Here is a 27,697-nt window from a genome sequence, read left to right on the forward strand (position 1 = left end):
AAGTAATTTTCACGAAAAATGAGATAAGCTATTCTGTCATGCCCTACTATTAGATATATATGAATATAATGATAATTTGTATTTTTATGTAATTTGTGTAAATGAGTGGCATATTGCCTTTAAGATGTAATTCAAAACCTAATGTTGAAGCTGAAGTCACTTCCAGTCCAGAAATATAAGTATTTCTTGATCTAGGGTTCTCCTTAAAAACTAAATATGACTTGAACTCAATATGAAGATTATTATTCATTGGATGAGTGATCAAATCTGATTAAGCATTAGAGTTGCATCTTGTCTATTTTTCTATGCCTTAATTCTCACTCTACTAGAGTTGCCATACTTAAAGATGTTTTGTGGAGGTTTCTACCACAGTCATGTTCTTCCAGTTACACTATCAAATGTCTCAGATGTCTTCTTTGGAGTTATCTCAAAAACTGTGAGAGGACATGAAGACAAGAAAAGTGAGCTTGGAGTGCCTGTGTGTTCCACCTTTCCACCACACACCATTAACTTTCCCCTTTAAATGGAAGGATGTGTGTATCAGTTTAGCACTTGACTACTTTGTATTGCTACTACAAAATCTTTAATCGTCTATCATTATTTGCTCTCTTAAATAAATATGTACAGTTCCTGTGCTATTTTTGAGGTATTATACCAAGACCAAGTTTTTATAAGTTAAGCTATTACACTGTGGAATAATAAGATTCCTTGTGATAAGACCCTTAGGTTACATTACAGGTATCTGTTGGTCTTCTCCTCTCCATGGAAAGATTTTGGTCGTAGGATTCAGCAAACAAGACCACCTCATAGACTCCAAAGGTAGATTTGTGTGAGATTTCTAAAAGAAATATGAATAGCACAGTTATAATGTTGTTGATTTAAACGATGCATTAACTCATATTGATGGAGTAGATTGTATAGTTACTTTGTTAGATAACCATTTCTACCTTCTACCTTCATGATGGTTCATATCTCTATTTTAGATTATGTTTTTCCATGATAAAGAAAAAATGACAAAGGAAGTTGATATTAAGTCATTTTCTTAACTTCTATTAATGGACAAATGCCCAGTTCCATTTGCTTTTGATGTAGAGGGAAATTTTTTTTTGTAGTCTCTAAGAGAGATAACCTCCAAGAAAAATTATACCTTCAGGATAAATAGCTGCTAAAGTCCAGCTCCAGTTTCCTTGATCATCTCCTGTCTCACTTCCCTATTGATACTGTTTAAAGTCCCTTCCTGGATATTTGTAAGTTTCTTTGTTATTCTTTTTTTTATTAATTTATTCATATTACATCTCGATTGTTAGCCCTTCCCCTGTTTCCTCTCATTCTTCCCTCCCTCCCACTTCCCCCCTTCTCCCCTCCCCTATGTCTGTGATTAAGGGAGACCTCCTCCCCCTATATATGCTCTTAGAATATTGAGTCTCTTCTTGGTAACTTGCTATCCCTCCTCTGGGTGCCGTCAGGCCTTTACTTACCAGGAAAGTGGGTCAGAGGAGAGGACATTAAGACTCTCACCTATTAAGACTTTAGGTGAGAGTAGCATGGAAGAAGGGGGAAGTAGTAGGACCCACAGGGTCCTGGAAACCTACAAGGAGAACTTTATGACAGGCAGATCTGGGTCCTGGGAGCCTCCTCAGACTAAGGCACCAGCCAAGGGGAATATAGACAGTAAACTTCGAACCCCTACCAAGACCTAGCCGACGTACATGATATTCTCCACCGTTGAGTAGAGAGTGAAATCTGACTCTCACATGAACTCTGGTGCCCCTTTTCTTTGTTATTCTTAATATTGGGCTTTTACACTGAAGCCTGAACCTGTTTTTTTTTTTTCATTAACTAGTTAGTTAACTTTACATCCGAATCACAGCTTTCTCTCCCTCCTCTCCTCTCAGTACTCCCTTCTCCTTTCTGCTCCCCTAATGTCTCCTTCCCTTTCTCCTCAGGAGAGGGAAGGCCTCTCATGGATATGAACACATATGAAGTTGCAGTAGGCCTAGGCACATCTTCTCCTATTAAGGCTACATAAGGCAGCCCAGTTATGGAAAAGTATTCAGAGACAGGCAACAGAAGCAGACAGAGACTGGGGCCCCTGCTCAAGCTGCACATTTATTGTGTATGTGTACGTGGCCTACGTCATGCATGTGCTTTGGATGGCGGTTCAGTGTCAGTGAGTGCCTACAGATTCAAGTTAGTTGATTCTGTAGGTATTGTTGTGGTTTTTTTATATATCTTTGAATCCTTCAATCCTTCATCCCTTTCTTCCACAAGGTTCCCTGAGCTCCACCTAATGTTTGGCTCTGGGGCTCTGCATCTGTTTCCATCAACTTCTGGTTGAAACTTCTCAGAGGACATTTATGCTAGGCTTCTGCCATGTGTGTTTTACTGGGTCTGGGTTAAGTTACTTAGGATCATGTTTTCTAGTGCCATCCATTTGCCAGAATACTTAATTATGTCCTTGTTTTTAATAGATAAGTAATATTCCACTGTGTAAATGAACCACAGCTTCTTTATACATTTTTCAGTTGAGGAACATCTATATTATTTCCAGTTTATGGTTATTACAAATAAAGCTGCTATGAACATAGTTGATCAAGTGTTCTTGTGGTATGGTGGGATATTTTAATATGAAAAGTATTGTGCCTATGTTCTCAAACTCTGTTCCCAAAACTCTACCCATCACATGCATCTTCTATTTGACAAGCACACCAAAGGGTAGGCTGTTAACTGGCCCCACTATGAGAGCTCTGAAGGTGCCATATGATGTGAGACTCTAGTGAGCTGTTAACTATACACAATTGACTGAATATTTGACTTGAGAAACTTAAAAGAAAGATAGGTAGCTTTTGCATTTATTAAAAATATCTATATACATATATACATACATATGTATATACATAGATATATACTTAAGTATTGTGACAGAGTCCTACCAAATACATCCTAGCATCTTACAATGTCTCTGAAGTTGCTCCTGATTTCTTGATCATTTTTGGTTCACCAACCAAATACGGGACTTCAAATAGGCACTATAACTTCTGGCTTCTTTTTGAATTAAACTTTGACATATGACAAGAATAAGGGAAACAAAGTTAATGAATGCCATTTTAAATATTGACATGAGTAAGTGATGATATGTTAAATAAAATGACAGAAGGAAGAGTGGGTGATTTATCAACTTCAATGCAAGTAAGGAAAGAAGTTAATTATAATTAGAAGGCATCACACTGTAGAACTAAAAATTTAAAGAGCTTTTAAAGGAAAACCTTGAAGATACCACAACACATTTAAAACCATGCTGACTTCACTGTGGATTTTACAAAGAAGTTTAGCATATACAGAGACAGATTAATTTGGAGAAAACAAAACTTAGATGAAAATAAGTAGGAATAAACATTGAGCCAAACTTAATCATTACTGGGATATCCCCAGGGATGGCAATCTTGAAAGGTTATCTATATTTCAGTATATGGAGAACAGAGGAGAGATGTATTTGATCAAAACACAGTATATTCATTTACGGTGTCTCAAACAACAGAAGATAACTAAAATTGTTAATGTAAAAGTGTTCTGATTGAATCTGTGCAATTCATATTTTGAATTCAACATAAGTTCATGTGGTTGTTTGAAACAAAGCATCCAAGACCCTATTGTAGATTTCTGAATGAGAAGCTCTACAAAGAATCCCCCCCACACACACACACAGAATCTTATTTATACATCTTCCAGGGGTGGACCCATTGTATAGAGTCTGACCTTTGAAACTATGATTCTAACTCCAAGCCAAGTCTTGTTATGTTGCTATGAAGCTCAATATATTTTTTGACTTGAATATAAAATCAAGAATAAACTTTAATGTTGGTTGCCATAGAATGTTGGTGTGGAGATGTAAGGACATCCTATTGGGAGCCTAGGTGACAGAAGTATGAAAGAATGGGAAAATAAAAGAACCCAGACGGTCCTAGAAACCTACAAGAAGAACATCATGATGGGCAGATCCGGACCCAGGGAGGTCTGTTCAAACTACTGCACCAACCAAGGACAATACATGCAGTCAACATTGAACCCCTAATCTGATCTAATCAAAGAACAGGGCATTCTCCACAGTTATGTGGAGAGTGGGGACTGACTCTGACATGAACTCTGGTGCCCCATATTTGACCACTTCCCTGGGGTGGGGAGGCCTGTTGGCACTCAGAGAGAGAATAAGCAGGCTACCAAAATGAGACTTGATAGATAGACTATAACCATGTAGTAGGGGAGGAGGTCCTCCTTGGTCACAGACCTAGGGGAGGAGAATAGGGTGAAAATGGGAAGGAAGGAGGAACAGGAGGATACAAGTGAGGGGAAAACAATTGAGATGTAATCTGAATAAATTAGTTAAATAATACAAAAAAATTTTAAAAAAGAATAAACTTTAAAATGCATAATAATTAAAAGAAACTTAAAAATGCCAAGAGCAACAAAGTAAACCAAATAAATTGTCATGAGAGAAGGTAACTGTAAGAGAAAGTGTGAGTAGAGCTCATAAGCTTTTGTGACTTCTATGGTTTCTCAGCTGTCTTTCTTCCCCTTTCAAACAAACAACAAAGCTGCCTTGTTTTGTGTTTCTCTTTGTAATTGTATTGCCATATTCTTATTTTTGTGTGTGATTTTTGAGCCTTTGAAATTGTGCAAAGTTATTCTTTTCATATTTGCTAAATCTTACATAGGAGTACACTTGAAACCAGACCATTTAATCACTGAGTACATCCTGCCTGCATAACAAAGCTGTGCATCATAATCCTCCAGTTATTACAAGAACTCTGCTGTCTCAGATACATTTACACTTCAATTACAATTACAATGCTTTCTTCTTAACAGCTTCTTGTTTCTGAAGGATGAGTCTCAAGGATTATGTTCTAATGAGAACAAAGGTTATTGACTGCCTTTCACATTTTTTTTTCCTCTGAAATGCCTTTGCCAGCCACATAGGAGTGAAGCAGAATTTATGACAAGATTTTTTTTTCTCCCAACAGGAAAACATAATGGAAGTAATCAGAAATCAAGAGTTTTTACTCCTTCCAGCTGAAGAGCTCCATAAACTACTGGCCAGTGATGATGTAAATGTTCCTGATGAAGAGACCATCTTCCAGGCATTAATGATGTGGGTCAAGTATGATATGCAGCGGAGATGCGGTGACTTGAGTATGCTCCTTGCCTTCATAAGACTGCCGTTGCTTCCACCACAGGTACTTTTCCTGCTACCATTTTAATATGTGCAGTATACTAAAAATCCTTGCATTATAAGCAACTATTTCAACACAGATCTAATTATTTTCAGAAATGTAGGACTTTCACGAGGTGCTGTATTCAAATGAAGTCAGAGGGCACAAAAATTATGGGTGAAGGATCATGAATCTAATTCTCATCTTGGCTGCATATAGATTCATGCTCCCATTTTTCATTAGGATGAATTTTTCGAGATACTTTTTATACTTTACATTAATTATAGTACATGCACAAAACATTTGTGAAATCAATTAGATAAGAAATGTACACCTATCACTGTGTCTATACTCATTTTCTGTTTATTAGTTACTTGTACATAATTTCTTTCAAACGTAAGAACTGTTATGTAAGAGGGAGATCATGCCTGGTTCTAGAGTCCTAGACAACTACCAGGGCTAGTGAAACCACAGACCTTGGAGGAGATTATACAATCACCACCTTACTAGGCCAGCAAAACTCCTAACTACATTCTAAACACTTGTTCTCATGCTTTCTTTAAATTGTATCTTTAATGAAATGATATGATAAATCCTTGGACAAAATATATATTTGTTACCTTTAAAAGTCATTTGAATGGCATTTCACAATTAACAGTACGAGCCAGTATAGAATCCTTATTTACCAGAGATAAGGAAACTAAAACAAACCACTTCTCTATCTTTTTTTTTTTTTTAATGAGAAGAGAGAACAGAAGGTCAAGGACAACAGTAGGAATTTCTATAAGTTGACATGACCTTGAAATAAATTCCAATTCACAAATTGTTGCCTAGTAAAATCATCTTAAAAATAAAAAATATTCAGTTAACTATTTTTTTTTTACTAAAACATCATCTTTGAAACTTGGTACTTTAAAAATTCTAGGCTTTGGAGACAAAAGCCTCCCAAGGCTTGAGTAAGATTATAAAAGAAACAATCATTAGTTCTATGGGAACTACCTTCTCAGCTTTGTAACAGTAAAAGACAATCTATATATAGCATATTTAACCCAGGGTGTACAATTTCTGTTATTGTAAAGAATCAAATTAAAAATGGGGTTAGACCACTTAAATCATCTGTGCAATTGTATGAGAAAACCAATTCTTGAAGGAAACCAAACACGTTACCATTCATTCATCACCATACAAAAATGTCACAATGAGTATAAGGTAAGTAGCTAAGAAATCATGGAAATAAGGAACTATGAAATGGTAATGATTAGTTAAAATTTAGGGGAACTTTATAATTGGAAAATTAAGAATATTTTTATGAGAAAATCAGAAAGGAGTTGAAGCTTTATAAAGTAATAGCTGTCCTTCATCTCGCTATCGAGAGTAATTAGGGACTATATCAAAGTCAGTGGAATTTATTGTTTTTCCTCTAAATAGATTTTAAGAGCTTGCTTTGAGTCAGTTTTTGTTGTTGTTTTTAATGACACCTGTATTTAGGTAAGAAGACAATGAATACATTGTGATTCTCAGTACAGGATATTTCAAATCATCCTCTCTTACTTTTGACACTAGGTACTCTGGAAGACTGTATTTATTTGTTCAGTTACATCTTAATCACCAGACCACTTCCTTGACTCTTCTCAGTCACACATTCTCAAGTGCTTTTCCCATACATCACCACCCCACCCCCACCTCTGGTACCTACCTACTCAGGCACATTGAGTAGATTAGGACTAAGTGCCTACTCATTTACTGAGGCAAGACAAGGCAGCCTTGCTAAGAAATGTGTTCCAGAGCGAAGTGGCAGAAACCAAGTCAGACATAGACCCATTTCAAATGCTGGTGGGCCCACTTGAGGACCAAAAAAACCGTTAGCTTCATATGTGTAGGGGATCTAGACCCGTCTATTTATCTTTGGCTGGCGGTTCAGTCTCCATGAGCCCTCATGGGCACAGATTCTTTGGCTATGTAGGTCTTCTTATGTGTTCTTCACCTCTTTAGCACCTTCAATCCTTTCCCTAGCTTTTCTACAATATTCCCTGAGTTCCGCCTAATGTTAGGCTTTGGGTCATTGCATCTGTTTCCATTATCTGCTGGATAAAGCTTCTTGGATAACAGTTATGCTAGATTCCTGCCTGCAAGATAGTAGAATATGATGTGTAATTTAAGCATTAGTAACGTTTCTTTTATGAAGGTGGGTACCTTGCATTTAGGGCATAGTTGTTCAGAATTGAGAAATCATCATAATTGATATTTCTTTCAACAAGTATAAAGTGCAAGATAGCAGAATTTAAAATCTAAGCAAAAGAGGTTAACTACACCCTAGAAAACACAGGACATAAATAACCCCACATAAGCAAACCAAAACAAAACAAAACAAAAAACAAACAAACAAAAAAACACACTGCTACTACTACTACTACTACTACTAAGGCTGCTGCATCTGCTGCTGCTGCTGCTGCCACTACTACTATTGCCACCACCATCATCACAATAACAAGAGTTAACAATCACAGGTCATTAATATTTACCAACAACCTTGGACTCAATTCCCCAATTAAAAAAAAAAAAGACACAGGCTAACAGAATGGGTTCAAAAAAGGATTCATCATTCTTCTGGATGCCCGAAACACACTTCAACATCAAAGATAGACATTACCTCAGAATAAAGGGGTGGAAAGAGGTTTCCAAAAAATGGACCCAAGATGCAAATTGCAGTAGCCATTCTAATATCTAATATCTAATACAATAAACTTGCAATTAAAATTAATCAGAAGTTATGGAAAGGACAATTTATATTCCACATCTTTCAATTGAGAGAAATATGTTTACTGTGTATTGTTTTAGGCAATGTTTAGGACAAAAGAGAAAAAATGTTTCTTTACATGTCAGATATAAGTAACAGCTTTCAGTTAAATGAATAACATGCCGTTGAAAGTATTTTGCATACAAAGTTTCTGATAATAAAAGTACAGATACTTGTTTTCGATACATAGTGCACATAGAGAAATAAGTTCAAAGAGATTAAGTTTATTGAGATCACACACCTAGTAGAATATCTAGTTTTCCTAAAAATATGAGCTGGTAAGATAAAAACACAGACACAGGTCTGCTGTTACACACCTTTCACTGTGTTGATTTCCCAACTTGAAAGACCAGAACAAAGGTTTTGAATCTAACAATTTTTGAGAGCCCTATAGAGAATGCCAATTCCTTCAATAGGCACAGTGGTTCTATGTAAGTATTGCTTTTCTGTTTGCAAAGCGGCTGTAATGAGAGTGAACAGGAAATCTTCTTCCCATAAAGGCTTGAGCTCAAATTGTTCTGAGAGTAGCTAACTCTGGCACAGCGCTTCTTGTGCCTAAAGAACATGAGCCATGGCAATGCTAGTTAGCATCATCCTTAACAATGTCCAAGGTTAAAAAAATTGATACTTCAATGAAATGTATGATATTATAGCCTTTTTATGGGTTTGCAAAGATTTCTAAGAACATCTGTTCTTTTTTGGTAAGCTATTAGAATAAGTGGAGAGCATTGGTTTCTAGAAATTTGGTATGCTGGCTTGTACATGATTCTAGCTTTGAAATATTTCAGAGCATGTTTCATGTGAACTTCAGTGTTTAAAAAGAAATGTGTTTATTTCATTTATTCATCTATTTATTTCTGTGTTATTATCTTAAGAACTTAAGGTATATTGAATTTCAAAATGTAATAGTCGATGATTGAGATAAACTAGACAATTCAATTTAAAACTATTTGATGGTAATATTTGTTATATTTTGATAACTTTTCATTGCAAGGTTTTAGCAAAATTATGAGAAGTGTTAAAAAAGTACTGGCCTTACCAGCCAAGGACAATACAGGCAGTAAACTTCGAACTCCTACCCAGATCTAGCCTATAGACAGGACATTCTCCACAGTTGAATGGAGAGTGGGGACTGACTTTCACATGAACTCTGGTGTCCCATTTTTGACCACGTCCTCTTGATGGGGAGGCCTGGTGGCACCCAGAGGAAGGATAGCAGGCTACCAAGAAGAGACTTGATATACAGGGGGAAGAGTTCCCCCTCAGTAACTGGCCTAGGTGAAGGGAGTAAGGGGAAAATGGGAGAGAGGGAGGAATGAGAGGATACATGAGATGGGCTAAGAATTGAGATGTTATATGAAAAAATTAATAAAAATATTAAAAATAAAAAGAAATACATAAAGAGTTGAATAGAAAAAAGTACTAGCCTTCAAATACTAAGTAATGTTTAATTATTAATAGTTTCAATAGTAAATTTATCTTCTATTTGTTTATCTCATTTTAACTGTTATTTTTTTAACAGACACAATCAATCAATCAATTACAGAAATTCCACAAGTGAAGAGTGATGATAGACCAATAACAAAAATGGTTTAGTTATGCCATAAGTATTATTCTGTGTCCATAATGCAATTGGCCATCCAAAGTTGGCCAAAAAAAGATATTTTCTTTTGTATTCTAAACTTTTCTGTTTTTATATTACTAAGTGTATTGGATGCAAGTGTGTTTAGTTAGAATTTGTGTGCCCAAGAGAAAATCCATTCTGATTTTATTTATTAATTATGAATGAACCCATGCTGTAAGGAAGTATGCAATTGTAATTTGGCATGGAGAAAAATAATGAGAATGTAAGCTTCCCAGAGACATATCATTTTTAAACAAGAAAAATAGTAGAAAAAAGTGGCTTCAGAAGAATAAATAAAACATCGAAAGTCACAGCAACAAAAATGTCTATTTTCTATGGTATTGAAATGCAATTGCTTATATTGAAATTAATTGAATTATCTGACTTCACAATAGGAAAGACCATAAGAAATGGCAAAATAAATGAGACAGATTAAGCAAGTTGTCTTTCAAGAATCCATGCTATTGTTTTAAGTAAGTTATGAGCTACATGTAACTCTTTTCCTAATATTCCTAATACAAAGTTTAAAAATTTAACAAAATTATAAAAATATGAAAATTTATGACATCTTGTTGATATACGATTGTATATAAAACAAAAGATAGACCCAATACATTTTTTTCATTTTTGTATTTTTCTCTTTTCTAAAATGAAATGAATGATCAATTGTTGATTTAAAATAAAATAAAAATGTATACTTCTATATTCTGTAACAATTTTCCACAGACTATATTTGGCTTCTTAAACACACCTTTACAATATGCACATAAGTGTGCATTTATAGTATGTGCATTTCAAAAAGCCCTAGAAGCACAGGTCAGCAACACAGAGCTCCCTAATAGGCTTAGGGTCTTTAGCTCAATTCTCAATACTGTGCAAATATTAAAACACACACACACACACACACACACACACACACACACACACACTATGCTCTTTATTATAATTTTTAAAATTTATTCACTTTATATTATGATTTTTGCCCCCTCCCTTGTTTCCTCCAGATCCCATCCTGCCTCTCTCTTTCCACCACTCCCCTCCTCTAGACCTGAGAAAAAGGGTGCCCTTCCTCCTATCATGTGACCCCAACATATCATGTCTCATGAGGACTGCATGCATCCTCTTCCTCAGTGGCCTGGTAAGGCACCAGCTAGGGGAATTGATCAAACAACTCGCAACAGAGTCAAGTCCATGTATTAGACTACCCCTGCTCTCTCCCCAACATGCTCTTTTTTTTGTGTGAGTACTTCTCTGATTTTTCTTTAAAGTGAATTTTTAGGAAGAAGAGAGAGTTTTTTGTAAAAAGCCATTACTCCTCTTTCAGCAATTCAGTTTACAGCATGAAGAGTAGGTATCCAACAACTACCTGTAACTTCAGTTCCAGGAGATCTTACATACCTTCTTGGCTTCTAGGAGCATCCATGTGTAGATATTGCACATGAACTCAAAAAATGAAACTCAGAGAGATATATGTGTATGTACATATGTATAAGGAAATATACACTCATATATGTGTGTGTGTGTGTGTGTGTGTGTGTGTGTGTGTGTGTGTGTGTGTAAAGCAGAGGTGCTACAACCAAAGGACTACACTTTGAACAGAATTGACATAAGTGATCAAAGGAATCATATATCATTTAAAAAATGAGAGAGTTTGAGCATCTGTAGATAGGCTTTGCTTTATACAATCTGTAATCTTTTTTGTTTCAAGATGTTACAAGTGTTAGAAATTCATAATAACAAAGATTATTGATTCTTAAGAGATACATGCACTAGTGTGTTGTGTCTGTGTGTGCATTTTATACTTAAAATCACTTCTTATAGCAAAATTATAATGGCTAGAAAACCTTCAATAGGGAAATTAAATACTATATTTTAAAATGGCTAAATCAAGAAATAAACAAAATGAGAAGTAAGAGACATTTACATTTCAAATTTCAGTTACAAGAAACATACAGTACCTCCATACCATAGAATTAATTTCCTGTGAAAAGCAGCAATAAATATGTTGCCAAATGTTCTTGGTGGTTGCAACAGAAATGCTGCAACAAGGGCAAGATCTTCAACCTTTGTCTCCAATGGAAAAGTGACAACTGATCAGATAACAGTGACATAAACAATCTGTTGTCTATAAAAAGTTTTAGATACAAGGAAAAAACTATTACAAAGCCAACAAAATGGGACAGAAGAAATCAACACAAAAGCAGAATTTGTAAGTCACAAAGAAAGACAAATAGAATAGGTTTTACATGCATTCACACACATGAACACACACACACACACACACACACACACACACACACTTTTATGTTATCATTAATTTTACTTCCAAATTGTACTCATTAATAAGTATGTAACTACCTACACATTTACCTGCAGGCACTGCTAATGAATTTACTTCTCTACATATATATATATATATATATATATATATATATATATATATATATATATATAGTAAACAAATGAAACAAATGTCTTTAAAAATTAGACCATAATAATATCATTATCACTTTTCTTGGATTCTCAGTAGGTTTTGTTTTTGCTTTTATTCTTACTTATTATTAATATTAATGCTGTCTACTTCCAGAATTGTAGTTCCACAGACCCCATAGTTTATGTATACAAAACAATATGTTGCTGAATACAATATTGTACTTAACCATAAATACCGTGTTTTGATCTATGAAAGTTAAATCCACATCTATCTTTCCTTTACACATTCTTTTAACTACTGAAAACTTGAACTCTTCCTTCAAAAGCCACTTGGAATTTCACATGGACAATAATACATTTCAATTTCATAAGACATTCATTCATTCTCATTCTCAGTAAAGATCCAAGTAACCATCTAGTTTCTCTTTCATAAATCTAAGATCCCACCACAACTATCCTGGGTAATATTGAGCATTCAGTCACATAAGGATTCTATTTGGCTCTACCATACACTATATTCTAAGTATTTTCTTCTTTTTTTTTTTTTCATCATTTCCCTATCATCAGACCACATCACCACTTTTTTCCATGTCGCAAAGAAGGCTTTATATACAATGTTTTATCCTACTGCATTGTTAACAATCACACTTTCCATGTTTAAACCTGACAGAATGTTTTCACTGCAAATCTATTGATTGCAGACTTTAGATTGATGTTGATATATATGCATATATACATATTTATGCTTATATATGATGATATGTATATATATATCAGCATATAAGGAAGAAAAATAACCCATGGATTTAAAAGAGAGCAAGGAGGGGTAGTAGAACATCTTATTATTAGTCATTTCAGGAGGTAATAACATTGCAACCTTCTGTAACATACAAAGCACACATCAACCCTTTTTCTAATATAAATAGCAGTATCTCAAACACAAAATTTACCTCCTCGTTTTGTGAAAAGCTCAAGGTCTATCTCTAGCACTACTATATTGATATGTATCTATAAAACTGACTAGATTAAAAATACATTTTCTTTTCTATTGTGTCAAATCAGCAAAACAAAGTTCAGTCTAAGAAAAGCAAATTAATTTAAAAGTTAATTTGTATAATAAGCATTTTTGTGTATATTAAAACATTACAGATAACATTTACTTAGAGGCCACACAGTGCAAGACCAATTACTTTTCTCAATTAAACATTAAAGGGAATTTAATATTTAATCATATATATTGTGAAAGGATTATTAAATTTAAATAGGATACAATAATTTTTTTAGAAATTTAAGAAAAATTGCAAAACATTTGTAATGAAACAAAAACCATAACAATCCTTCAGCCTTTCAAATAGCATTCTAGAAAGATGAATGTTTTCTTAAGATGTATGTGTATATGTTTGTATGTGTAATTTAATATATGTATATTTTTCATTTCAAGTATGCATTGATGAGTGTGAAATACAAAGCTTGACTTAGGGTATTTACCACCATCACTCTACACATTATTTTCCAGATGCAATCTCCAAATAAATTAGGAACCCAGCCACTGCCTGTTTGCTGGCCAGAGAGCTCTAGGGAACAGAATTCTGTTCCTCTCCCTTCTGTAGGTTATGTGTATGCAGCCTTATAACTCTTATTTTACATGGGGAGTGGATATCAAAATGAAATATCCATAGTTGCGGTGTAGGCACTGTGCTGACTAAAGCATTTATGCAGCCTACAAAATTAACAGAAATAAATGAATAAAAATGCCTCTGAATTTCCCAGATTTGGTTTAATGTATTCAGTAGGAATAAAACACAAGCACAGGCATTCATGCAGATACAAATTTCAGTGGGGAGTGTTTACATAAATGATATTTATCTGTAACTAATTTTGAAATGAGGGAGGATTTAAAAATGGAAAGATAAACTCTACAGAACAAAACAGTAGCACTGTGCCAACATGGAAGGAGAAAATATTGGAGGGAGAAAAGTAAATATTAATGGACATCCTTAAAAGATAATATTGTAAATATATATTCAATTTATAGACGAACTAAAAAGTCCAGCTGGTGGGAGATAAGTTCAAAATGATTCATCCATAGATTCTTAGGATTCCTCAAACTTAAAATCACAACTGCTTTTAGTGATGGAATTGATAGGTTTTCTGAATTTATTAAAAGGAAAGAAATGTGGTGTATGTACTTTATAAACAAGAGAATGAATGAGGAAAAATGGAGATGAAAATGCATAGATGACCAGTAAATTGGTAGTCAGAAAAGTAGATGGATTGAATCATAGTTAATATGCAATACGTTTTCAGAATACAATATTAACAACAAAGTTACATTTAAATAGACATCTCTACATACAATTTTACCAGATAGGCTTCATTCCTATAGACTAGTTTTCTTCCTAAAATATACTTTCTACTAATACTGTGGTTTAACCATAAATATTATATAATAATAACCACAAGTCCTGTTATGATGTGACATACTTACCTTGCACAGGTTTTGACACATTGCAAATTATTTTAATATCTAGTATGAAGAAAAATAAGCTTATATTCTAACTTACCCCTGAAGTTTTCTTTCTAGTAGGGATTTTTGGGCACCTGATTTCATATTCAACCTTTTAAAAACTCTACAAAGTTCATGCCCAGTGGAATTGACATCAGGTGGGAGAATAGTTCCAACCCCTTATTGACTTGCAAGATGCATTCACCTTGATGTTTTCACAGAACCTGATTTAAGTGATGATGATCAAAAGAGGAATGTCTGGCTTTGATCAGAATAAATCGAAAGAAAGCTGGAATCTGCAAATACAAAGTGATTGAAATTCTTTCTCCATCTGCCCTTACTGAAATGAGAAAAGCAAAAAAAAAAAAAAAAAAAAAAAATGGATCGCTTATAATTAGTGTGAGACAAATTACAAATTAAAAAGAGTCTGCTTGAAGATGATAAGACTAAAGAAAAAATAATGTTTAATTGAAGGCATGCATTGTTAATGAAATGATAAAATCCATGTGTCTTTAATGTGAATCAAAATGAGATATCTTTAAATGTTGTCTAGCACATGACTGTCATCGTAGTCACAATTGCTTCTCCTGGTTAACTGAAATACTTGAAATAAAATGTGGTATAACTGAAAGAAAATTATTGGTCCCTGTTCTAGCACTGTTTGCACTTTAGAGGACCACCAGTCACCAGTCATTGGGGAGGGGAATAAGGGGAATATGGGAAGGAGGGAAGAATGGGAGGATACAAGGGATGGGATAACCATTGAGATGTAACAAGAATAAATTAATTTTAAAAAAGAATATAATGATTTTGTCACTTGCTAATTTTTTCATCTCCAGGCCAGGCCTCCCTGGTACTCTGTTTAGGACTCTAATTGGGGGATGGTCAAAGTGAAGATTAGGACCAGGAGTAGAGCTTGGTATAATAGCCACCAGAAAAGTGTAAGCAGCCCCAAACAAAGCAAATACCAGCAATACTAATATAAATATATGCTAATTTACTCTAATAAAATAAAATGTAATTCTATTAGCATGGCAAATATTTGTCAGTGATATTTTGGTAGTACTCTCAGGTAGGCTATCCTTGAAGAGAAATGGTGAGTATGAAACATCACTTTGGCTACATCTTTATTTAACATGCCAAAATTTTCTACTTCATGCACGTCAAAGGTCAAGAATTCTTAACTGGTTCTGTTTCACCATGTATACTAGTGTCCCTTCCATAACATTCGTAGTTTATAACCAGAACATCAATATATAATTTTCATGAGTTTGTGATTGTTTACATATGGAGTTTTAAAAATGTCCTAAACATTCATTGTTGTCAATTAGAAACATTTTAATAAAGAGCAGAGAGGCAGCATACATGCTTCTTCATGATGAATCTGCATACCTACAGTAAGTTCTTCTCCAATTAACCTCTTGAAGAATGAGTACATATATAAATGGGGTCATGAAAAGTTCTTTTAAATCTTGCCGTTAAATCAAATGAGTATATGAATAAAAAAGCTACCCATAAATTCATAGGACACACATGCAGAAATACAGGTGTGTGTGTGTCTACTATAAAGCATTGTTTAAAAAGTGTAATTATTTATGTGTATTTGTACACATATGAGTTTTATATCATGAACTTACAGGTATTACAGAATTCAAAAACATTAGGTTCTCAGGAACTTGAGCTACAGACGACTGTGAGCAATCTGTGGGTGTTGAGAACTGGATGTGCGTCCTCTGGAATAATAGTAAGAATTAATGGCTGTTGACCCACATCTCCATTCTCAAAAGCCTTTCATATTACTTTTAAAGACCAAAGTATAGATGAAAACAAAATAAAACCTTCAAAAGTTCATCAATAACATTGTATAATGTATATACAGCCAGTCACAGGTATCAAAATAAGGAAAAAAGTCCCATCGAAACCACAAATAATTATCATGTATGGAATAGTAAATAGAATACTTGACTAATATGGGTGCTTGAAGTTGGTGTGAGATTAGTATTTGAAATTACATTCACAAATATATTAAAGTATATTGAATTAAGACAAAACATAGAGACATTGATTGGGTATTTTAGTAGCATTATGAACTATGTATATGGATTCTTAAGATTTTCACAGTGAGGAATTAAAATAAATAATCTTCCTCAACACCTGGAAAAGTTTAAAATTCTCTTCAAACTATTCCACAATGTATAATCAGAAGTAACATTCTCAAATTCATTCTATGAGGCCACAGTCACCTTGATACCTAAACCACAGAAAGACTCAACAAAGAGAGAGAATTTCATACCAATTTCTCTTATGAACACTGATGCAAAAATACTCAATTAAGTGCTTGCAGACCAAATCCAAAAACACATCAAAATATCATTCACCATGACCAAGTAGGCTTCATCCCAGGCATGCAGGGGTGGTTCAATATATTGAAATCCATCAGTGTAATCCATCATATAAACAAACCAGAAAAAAAAAAAAACGTGATCATCTCCTCAGATGCTGTAAAAGCATTTGTCAAAATCCAACACCCAATCGTGTTAAAACTCTTGGAGAGAGCAGGGATACAAGGCACATACCTAAACGTAGTCAAGGCAATATACACAAAGAACATAGCCAACACCTGGGGAATTTTAATGAGAATTTTGACCGCTGAAGTTTGTAATGGAAAGACAGTAGTGAAAAATAATGGTCTGAATATTAAAATATTTTCATTTGTTAATTCTTTGGGTAAGAGACTGACTACAGTGATAACCAGCATTCTCACTGATAATGCTACATTGTCACTGGTAAGCAAGTGCAATCAATGATTGGTAACAATTTTTTTTTAATTCCTTTGGCCTTTATGTCAATAGCAAATAAAGACAAGAGATTTCAGAATATTTTCAAGGGGAAAGTAGCTGATAGAAAGAGAGAAGAGAGATTGGGGAAGTAATTGGAATGCAAGTACTTTAACTAATAACTAATAACAGCACAATTTATTTTAATAGAAATATATTAGAAAACCTAAAATGCTCACACAGATTCATCTGCATTAGCATAGTGGGAAAAGCTGATGAGTAGGTAAAGTGGAATACCAGTAGATAACAATTACACAGTTGCCTAGAGATGCTGAGTGATGTTTACAGATCAGGAAAAAAAAGTTATGATTCAGCTGTATCCCAAACATTGATAAGAAAGCCATTCTATTGGGATAAGGATGAAATTGCTGCTTTTAACAAATTCTCAGTAGTTCAATTTTACCAATAAAGACTCCAGAGCCAGATGCTGGGGTGAAAGCCAACTATCTCAGAGAGGCAGAGAAAGCGCATAGCTGACCTTCCTTCTCTGCTGAAATCTTTAAAATAAGAGGACTCCTTCCCCACGTTGTTTAAAAAAAAAAAAAGTGTTCCTCTCTTCTATTTCCTGTGTGTCCTTATCCATTCTCCTTACTTCCTCTTAGTCTCTATGGTTTTTTTCCCTATGTTCCTGCCTATTGGTTGCTTATTCTATCTCTTGTTCTAGGATTAACTTTATTTAATCCTGTTTACAATACTCAGGAAGAAAGCTCTTTGATTAAAGGTGTGTGCTGTGGCTGAGCCACAATACAGCTAGAAACAGGTTTTTCAGGTAAACAACACAGTCTTGGGATTTACAGTGTGATCAAATATCCTGCAACATCCCCCCTTTTCTCTATATAAAAAGAAAAGATTGTAACTCTAGCACGGTAAAATTATTTATAATAATGAAGATATTTCTGCCAAGATGTCCATAATGTCCAGCTTGGTTGTAACAGACAGTTTTAGGATTAAGTGTTTTTTGCATTAAAAGTTCTGAAAAATGTTCATGTCAGTTCATTGTGAACTCAACCATTTGAATGCCTCCAAGTAGTCCATATCTAAAGACTATCTTTGGGTGGTGTTTGTCATCCTAGTGGCAAGACTGGCTAGGTAGAACACAGCAGTCAACCAAAACATGTCCTGTTTGCACAGAACATGGCAGATGAAGAGGCATTTGGGTGATTTTGTGCCTTGGTTAATGTTACAACAATCCAAGTGGATTCTTCATTGTAGGGCACCATCATCTTCTTGAAGACCTCAAAGGTTATTGTTGTGAGAGGTAGAAAACTTAAAAAAAATTTAAATACCATATTCAGCAGATCTCCACAAGGTTTGAGGATACAACCTACTAAGTATATCCAAACTGTTTCTAGTTACCTGTGTCACATTCAAAGCTGATAATCTGTACATGAAACTGGATGAAGGTTATTCATAAAATTGCCTGGTACTCTGTGTGACTACTAGTGTCACAACAGGGGGTATATATATACAATCATATAGATTTTGACATAAATATTTCTACATTAAAAAATTTTTGAGTCAAATAAAAACCAAAGATTATAAAAGTAATGGCAATAAAATAGTCCCCTATCTTTTGTTTTCCTCTGTCCCATACAATGTGGCTCTTCTGATATGAGACAAAGTTTTAGGGTTTGTCTTTAATAAACACGTGTGGGTTTAGAGAAGGAGACATCAAAGCTCCAACCCAAAAGGCAGCTGTAATTTTTAATTGAATTATGACCAGAAAAAAACCATTTGTCACTTATGTCTATAGAAGATAGCAGTACAACTTGGCCAATATTGGTTCTTTTTTAGGCAGGATATATATATATATATCCTGTATCTTGGAAAAAAGGTATTTATCATTCCATTGAATTTAGAAAAAATAGTTTTTGAAAAATTGAAAGTAAATATACCTTAATTTATGTGGATAAATATGCATACATACATGTATACATATTCAAGGTTTAAATGTATCTGTCTTTTGTAAGTGGCTTTTAAATTTAAATTATTATAATTCTTTTTTTATTTATTCTTGCTACATCTCAATTTTTTTCCCATCCCTTGTATCCGCCCATTCTTCCCTCCCACCCATTTTCCCCTTACTACCTTCCCCTATGACTGTGACTGAGGGGGCCCTCCTCCACCTTTATATGCTCATAGGTTATCAAGTCTTTTCTTGGTTGCTTGCTATCCTTCCTCTGAGTGCCACCAGGTCTCACCTACAGGGGATATGGTCAAAAATGAGGCACGAGAGTTCGTGTGAAAGTCATACCCCACTCTCCACTCAACTGTGGAGAATATTCTGCCCATTGGCTAGATTTGGGTAAGGGTTTAAAGTTTTCCGCCTGTATTGTCCTTGGCTGGTGCCATAGTTTGAGCGGGACCCCTGGACCCAAATCTGCCTATCATAACGTTCTTCTTGTAGGTTTCTAGGACCCTCTGGATCCTTCTACTTTGCTATTCTCCCATGCTTCTCTCTGGTGCTATCTCAGAAAACTGGGAATAGGGCTTCCTCAAGACCCAGCTATTCCACTCCTTGGAATATACCCAGAAGATGCTCCAGCACACAACAAGAAAATTTGCTCAACCATGTTCATAGCAGCCTTATTCATAATAGCCAGAACATGGAAACAGCCTAAGTGTCCATCAGTAGAAGAATGGATAAAGAAGCTGGTATATTTACGCTATGAAATTACTATTCAGCTATTAAAAACAAGGAATTCCCGGAATTTGTGGACAAATGGATGGAGCTAGAAATGATCATAATGAGTGAGTTAACCCAGAAGCAGAAAGACTCAAATGGTATATACTCACTTATATCTGCATACTAGCCCAAGGGGCATGTCCCACTAAAGCCTTCACTTACCAGGAAACTGGGACAGAAGGGAGGACATCCTATTGGGACTCTAGTAGATTATAATTCTTATGTGGCTGCTTCTGTCTCCCAACTTCTGGGATTAAAGGTGTTAACCACTGGCTAGAAATGGACTCTTTATAATAGTTATTAGGGTTGTCCTGGTTTAATTTGGTTCTTCATTTCACCTTATTTTTTAGTGTTAGTGGTAAACTTTCAATTTTTTTAGAATGTGTAATTGAACATTGTTACTGATTTCTTCTGATTTTGTTCCCTGGAAAATTTTAATTTTCTAGTCTTTATTAAACATGATGCCAACTTTTCCAATATTTCATCATTTTCAGACGTTTTGTCTTTCTTGCCTGTATGAGCTACATAAAATTTGGTGTCTTTGCTAAGGATTGCTAGGTTTTGGCATTTCCATTCATCCTTCTCACGACCAGGTATTTTTGCCATTTACCTGCCACTTAGCGTTTTTCCATCTTGATTATTATACAGCTGTACTATTCCACAGAGCCATGAATTGGAGAAGATAGAGATTTTCCTTTTGTATTCCAAATTGTTTGTCTTATACTGAACAGTGCTGCATCGATTTTGTGGTTCCTTCCTCACTATTCAAATTGCCCATCAATGCGCTTGCCACTTTCTATTAGTTTTGGTTCCATCCCTGGATAGTTAGCAATCAGTAAACCACGTGTTATCCATGTGCCCATTCCATTGGTCCTCACAGCCCTATAGGTGCCTCCTTGGGGGAAAGGTAAGTGGTTAAGGATGTGGATTATAGGTACCTGAGCTATCTCTTTACTGAAAGAAGACACAGACCCCTTTAGTACCACCTCCTGGTCACGATGGAGTTAAGATAAGTACCAGTTCCCTTGTAATGCATTTTCTTCCATGGATAAGCCTGCAGAGGATTCTGCCTTCTAATGAATCGGATCCATTGGAGTAAGGGGCCCCCTTATGACTATCAGGCAGTTGGCAATGACTGAGTATAAGGTTTCTACACCTCATAAAAATGGCAAGGTTTGTTTCCTTTTATCCTTCATATACGGAAAGCATTTTCAATTGAGGCCGACAGCCAAATGTTGGCGGACTCATTTTTTGTTTCATGAAGAGTCTCCAGGTTCTAGTTTACCAAATAGTACGCTGTCCATAATTAGGCTGTCATTTGGTTCAGCAGTGGTCAAGGTTTCATGAACGGAGATGAGCTCACAGGCAAGAGCAAAGGGTACTCTTTGTTCCTGTCCCCAGTGGAAGTGAACTACTCTTCTTATAACACTGTAGAGGGTGTTTTTATTTTTTTCCTTTTTTTATTAATTTATTCTTGTTACATCTCAATGGTTATCCCATCCCTTGTATCCTCCCATTCTTCCCTCCCTCCCATTTTCCCCTTATTCCCCTCCCCTATGACTGTTCCTGAGGGGGATTACCTCCCCCTGTATATGCTCATAGGGTATCAAGTCTCTTCTTGGTAACCTGCTGTCCTTCCTCTGAGTGCCACCAGGTCTCCCCCTCCACGGGACATGGTCAAAGGTGAGGCACCAGAGTACGTGAGAAAGTCATATCCCACTCTCCACTCTACTGTGGAGAATGTTCTGACCATTGTCTAGATCTGGGTAGGGGTTTAAAGTTTTACAGCCTGTATTGTCCTTGGCTGGTGCCTTAGTTTGAGTGGGACCCATGGGCCCAAATCTGCTTATCATAATGTTCTACTTGTAGGTTTCTAGGACCCTCTGGATCCTTCTACTTTGCTATTCTCCCATGCTTCTTTCATCTAGAGTCCCAATAGGATGTCCTCTCCTCTGTACACCCATCTGAATGGTGATCTTAGCCATCTGATGGGTGAGATTAAGGTGTGTTCACTCTAACTCTAGACTTTTTTCACTCTAACTCTAAAATTCAGAAAACAGCTAATTTATAGAGATCCCCTTGTCTCTACTGGGATTAAAGGCCTTGCTCAAATATATTATGTTAGCTACAAAACATGCTAACTCTTAGAGATTTTGAAAACAAGTTTGAATTGTAGTGTCCCTTTGAATTTACCTTAAATATTTTAAGTCTCAGCTGTGTTTTTATTACAGAACAACAAAAATATCCTTTTTATTTAAAAAGAAAACTCAAACTCTGATATCCCAGATAGTGTGGCAATTGGTAATCTACATTCTAACATTCTAATATGAAATTAGGAAAAATAGTTTAGAAAAACTCATTTTTCATTTCATGCCAGTAATGAAAGTACACCTTTGTAAAATTATCATTAAAACTTATATATAGCTTATATACAAGCTGATAACACTTTTTAGTATTTTGTAAGAATTCTTTATTTTATGGTTTGTTTCCAAGTTTGGAGGAATTTTAATCTCTGTTTTCCATTGCTGCAACAAAACATGTCCCCATAAATTTATGATTATATTAACCATTTATAATTTTAACTTTTCTATTTGTCCTTCTGGCCCTATACAGTCAACTCATCTTGTATTCTGTTTTATCTGAGATAATGCTCTAATATCTAGAAGCTGAATAGTTACCTCCTGAAGAAGCTGATCTGGATGCCAAGATTTTGGTGAAATGAGCACTATATCTGCAAAACTGTGTCTATCTTACCTTCAATTTCAATTCCATTTATTTGTATTTTTAGCTTTGGTTTCTGGTCATGTATAACAGTTTGCCAAAATACCTGTTTCCTGGTCTCTCCTGAATTTTTTTTTTTAATCTAATGAAGCTGTTCTGTCCTTGATAACATCCAGAGCTGTTTGTTTTTTGTTTTTTGTTTGTTTGTTTGTTTGTTTGTTTGTAGATATTATCACATACTCTGGTGCCTCTTATTTGACCATGTCCCCTGGAGGGGGAGACCTGGTGGCACTCAGAGGAAGGATAGCAGGCTACCATGAAGAGACTTGATACCCTATGAGGATATACAGGGAGAGGAAGTCCCCCTCAGTCACAGTCATAGGGGAGGGGAGTAAGAGGAAAATGAGAGGGAGGGAGGAATAAGAGGATACAAGGGATAGGATAACAATTGAAATGTAATATGAATATATTAATAAATAAATTTTAAAAAGACCTAAAATCATTTAGTTGCTCTGAAGATGAGTTTCTCTGCCACTGACAAGGAATGGTGGAATTGAATTTGATATGGCTTTCAGGAGGCCCCTAAGGGTTTCCCAAAGGCAAAAGATTACTTTCTCTGTCTTTTGTTGATCTGCATTCATTAATCCATTGCCAGCCATTGTCATATATTCTGCATACTGCAAAAGTCTGGGGCCTTGTTTTTGAATATCTCTTAAAACAAAACAAAACAAACAAACAAAAAAGCATTGTTTCTAGGAATGCTTGCCTACAGTACCTCTTAAATGGCCTGATTTACCACAGTTAAAGCATCTGACATTTCCATTTTTCTTTAAATATTAGAGTTTACTTTTCCTATTAGAATGGCATCAGATGTGTCCCTAACCCATTCATCTATTGGTGCTAATCTGGCCTTTAAAGGCCTAATCACTCTTACATTTTGAATTAACATTTTCAAAAGCCACAGATTAGAATAACACTTGTCGGACTTCCGAATCTGCTGCTATTTTATTTACAGCTGATGTTTGACCTTGGATAATTTCAGTACAGGACTCAGAGCTTTTTCTTAATTGTTCAACCATGACCCAAGCATTTAAAACTGCTAAGTGATTAGTACCAAGGAGTGATTATCAAATTTAAGCTACCTTTGTAACTCAACATAATGACCTTCAACCGATCCTGGGAAATATTGATACCTCTAGTCTTATGACATTGTTGTATGGGTCCAGCTTCCTCTTTCCACCATGCTTACCATTGTAACTGAGGACCACACTTCAATAGTGCTGTTGCCAACTGTTCCTATCTTCTCCTGGTAGGTAACAGATAGTAAGTGGATCACCTGAGGTTGGTTTTCTAAGAACCTTGAGCCACCTTTCTTCTGTTTCACCCTGTGATAAGATGGTGGATTCTTGTCAAAATTCCTCTGTCCTAAGGGTTGTAATCCCATCAATCCACATTTCATTTTATTTTCCTTTTCCTGTGTCAGTAAAGCTTTTTTTTTTCCTTTGAGAGGACACAGAAAAACATCTATGACTAATAAGGATAAATTATGAATTACCAAAATGATAGAAACTTAATCAGTCTTGAGCAAATTTTGGTAGGTCATTTAGTCTTTCATTTTCAAGCCATCTAAAGTAGTAACACACAGGGTCCCAATCCCTTTGATCATGGTATTTCCCATCCTTAACTCCCTCCTTGAGAACTTCCCAGGTGATTACTAAATCTGGTGGCTTCTCAGTTTTTCTGCATCTAGCAAGATTTTTCTGTTTGATGTGGCTGTGACATGCTTTGGGAGTAGCAAATGTTGTTTTTGATAAAATCATGATCTTTCGGTTTTAACGATATATAGACTCTAGAACCAAATGCTGGGGTGAAAACCTGCTAGCTAAGAAAGGCAGAGAAAGTACCAGAGGACCTCCCTCCCCACCTGATATCCCCAAAAGAAAATGGGCTCCTTCCCCATGAAGCCTCAAGAAAACAACACAACACAAAACAAACCAAACAAAAAGCACCTCAAATTAAATCTTCCTCTCTTCAGCTTCCTGTGCATCTATGTTCTTATCCATCCTCCTGACTTCCTCTTACTCACTATGTTTTTTCTTATGCTCACTCCCTCTTAAATGGTTGCTTGCTCTGCCTTTTGATTTAGGGTTAACTTTATTGAATCTTGTTTACAATACTCAATGATTAGATTAAATGTCTGTGGCAGGACTGAGCCACACCACAATTGGAAACAGGTTTATTTTTTTCTTCTATTAAACAACACACTCTTGGGATTGAAAGTGTGAACAAATGTCCCACCACATTATACAATTGAATATGTTGATTTAAAATTAAGCTGTAAATATTCTGCACCTATGATAGCCCTGGAACAAAATATTGCTCTAAAATGTATTAGTATACATATGTTCAAAAAGGGAGTGATGATTATACAAAACACGGGGTTATTTATTTCAGCCTTAGAAATTTTGAGCTTTCTCACAGTGAAACAATTAACCCATGTTCAATAAGCACATGTTAATCATAAATTATAGCAGCACAAATCTCACTTCACTTGTGACTAATAAAACTCCTTATCTGGGTTAATTTGATGAGCTTTACTTGTTTTGATTATGTCATTATTATTATTATTGCAACTGCAAGTTTTACAATTACTTCTCTTCTTAAGGCAATCAGCTTTCTGTATTTAAAATAAAATGTAAAAATCTGCTTCTTTATTCATATAAAATCTCCCCTTGTTTCTTGAAATATTTAGTGTTGATTCTTTCAGATGTCTCTCACAAGCTTTATAAGTCAATTTGAAACAAGAAACATGAAAACCTCTTTTCATCTGCCCTTTTTCTTTTATATTCACATATAAAGATCCTCAAGTCACTTAGACAAACTGATGATTACATCATTCAGATCTTTAATGATGGCTAATAGAACTCTGAATGTAATGTGAGACTCTATTTGCTTAGGAGTGATAAGTGTCATCCAGGCTGAAAATTGATAGTTTATCTATAGGTAGGCTGGTTTCTTCTATGGGAAGCCAAAGGGACTGGAACAGTACCTGATGAAATGCTATGGGACTGGTAAAGGAAATAATACTAGAAGCCTTCAATGTTACTGACTGGTTTTCTTTTCTTTTCTTTTTTTTTGTTTTTTTTAAAATTAATTTATTCATATTACATCTCAGTTGTTAGCCCATCCCATGTATCCTCTCATTCCTCCCTTCCTCCCACTTCCCCCCTACTCCCCTCCCCTATGTCTGTGTTGGTTTTCTTTTCTGTGTCTTTGTGGGAGCAAAGGCAGAGCTGAAAAGGTGAATGTACAGAGAAAAATCATCCTCGGCATCAGGAAGATTTGCTTAGCCCTGTAAAAATGGCCCGCTATACCTATGAAATAGTTATTGTGCTGCTTTTAGTTCTTTGAAAACTGAATCCCTTTGCTGGCATCCTACCATAACTAATAGATGCGGGGTGTGTTTAAATCAGATGATACCATGATTTACTTATGAGGTACCATATAGATAGAACAATAGAAATGCCTAAAAATACATCGTTGTATGACGCCTATTCTAGCATAATGAAACAATTTATTTTCTGCTGTTTGGGGATATGACAGTATTTTATCATTGAGTTTATTCCTTTATTTCAAACAGAAAACTCGAGAGCTTATATGAAGTTCATTTATTCTCAAAGGAATGTCAATGCTTATATTAATGAAATTTGTTTATAGATTATAACTCCAAAAGTGAAATTTTTATGAAGAAACCTGATAGCAAAAATAAGACTGAAGTATATTTTTTATTTCAAAATATTGAGTTTATTTTTGAAATAAACTTTATGCCCACCTCTCCTGTCCGTGCTGAGATCTGATGTGGCTTGAGCTTGTGTGGGTGTTGTATATGTTGTCATATCATAACCACTATAAGGCCATATGTACAGTTGTGTTCTCTGCCCAGAGGACACTGTTTCCTTATATTCATCCACTGTCTCTATCTCTTACATTCGTTTCGCATTACGTTGAGTCAGTGGGTGTGACAGAGATGTCCCATTGAAGGCATTTTACTCTCTTACAGTTTACACCCGAACCACTTACCCATCTCTGCGTTAGTCATCATTTACTGCAAATAGACATTTCTCAGGTGAATGTTTAGAGGTGTATTAAGCTGAGGAAATAAATCAGAATAAGAAAACACGAGGTTTGTCTTTCTTGTAGGGATTCCCTCTGTCAAGATGACTGTTTCCAGTTTCACCCATTTGGTTGTACATTTCTCAATGTAAATACATACATAACATTCAGGAAAATGGAAGCTGAAATTAAAATGTTTCCCAAATAAAAGTTACAAAGACAAATGAGTGAAGCACAGAATTCTACCAGATCTTTAAAGATAAAGTAACATTTTTCCTTAATTTATTCAGTAAAATAGAAAATGAAAGAATATTTTCTTTCTTGGGAATCCTTATCCCAAAACCAGAAAAAGACCTGTGAGTAAAAGAAAAGTGCAGACTAATGTTGATGATAAAAATGTGGACTAAAATATTCTCAACAAAATGCTTACAAACTTAATTTAAAAATACATCAAGAGCATCTACCAGCTTCATTGTAGAGATGCAAGAATAGTTCAACAAAGGTAAACAAACAAATATATCTTACTACATGAACAGACTGGAGGACATAAATCACATAAACAATTCAGATACGAAAAACACATTAACAATATTTAACATTGTTTCATGTTAAAAGTCTTACAGCATCTAAGGATACTGGAGACATGAATAATGATGATGATTATTATGATAATAATAATTCATTTTAAGTAACAGTTCAAAAATTAATATTTTCAAATACCTAGATGTTTGCTGACAAATTTTGAATTCATTTACTGATGGCAATTTTAAGAA

The 27,697-nt window shown here is 35.1% G+C and overlaps 1 protein-coding gene and 1 long non-coding RNA gene across 2 annotated transcripts in view; one reads left to right on the forward strand and one right to left on the reverse strand.

The window, feature by feature from the left end:
* The window catches only part of KLHL1 (kelch like family member 1), a 323,361-nt gene that overhangs the window by 184,471 nt on the left and 111,193 nt on the right, over positions 1 to 27,697 (forward strand). The window contains exon 5 of the mRNA XM_084768289.1: positions 5,019 to 5,231. Within this exon, the coding sequence (XP_084624415.1) occupies positions 5,019 to 5,231 (213 nt within the window). The remainder of the gene's footprint in view (positions 1 to 5,018; positions 5,232 to 27,697) is intronic.
* On the reverse strand, positions 705 to 26,964 carry LOC311589711. The gene is made up of 3 exons (XR_014776632.1): positions 26,892 to 26,964; positions 24,061 to 24,196; positions 705 to 838 (listed from the first exon to the last, which is right to left on the reverse strand). It is a non-coding gene; the product is annotated as an uncharacterized lncRNA (long non-coding RNA).

The sequence above is a fragment of the Acomys minous genome (assembly GCF_964271855.1).
Source record: "Acomys minous genome assembly, chromosome: 18".
Taxonomy (NCBI): domain Eukaryota; kingdom Metazoa; phylum Chordata; class Mammalia; order Rodentia; family Muridae; genus Acomys; species Acomys minous.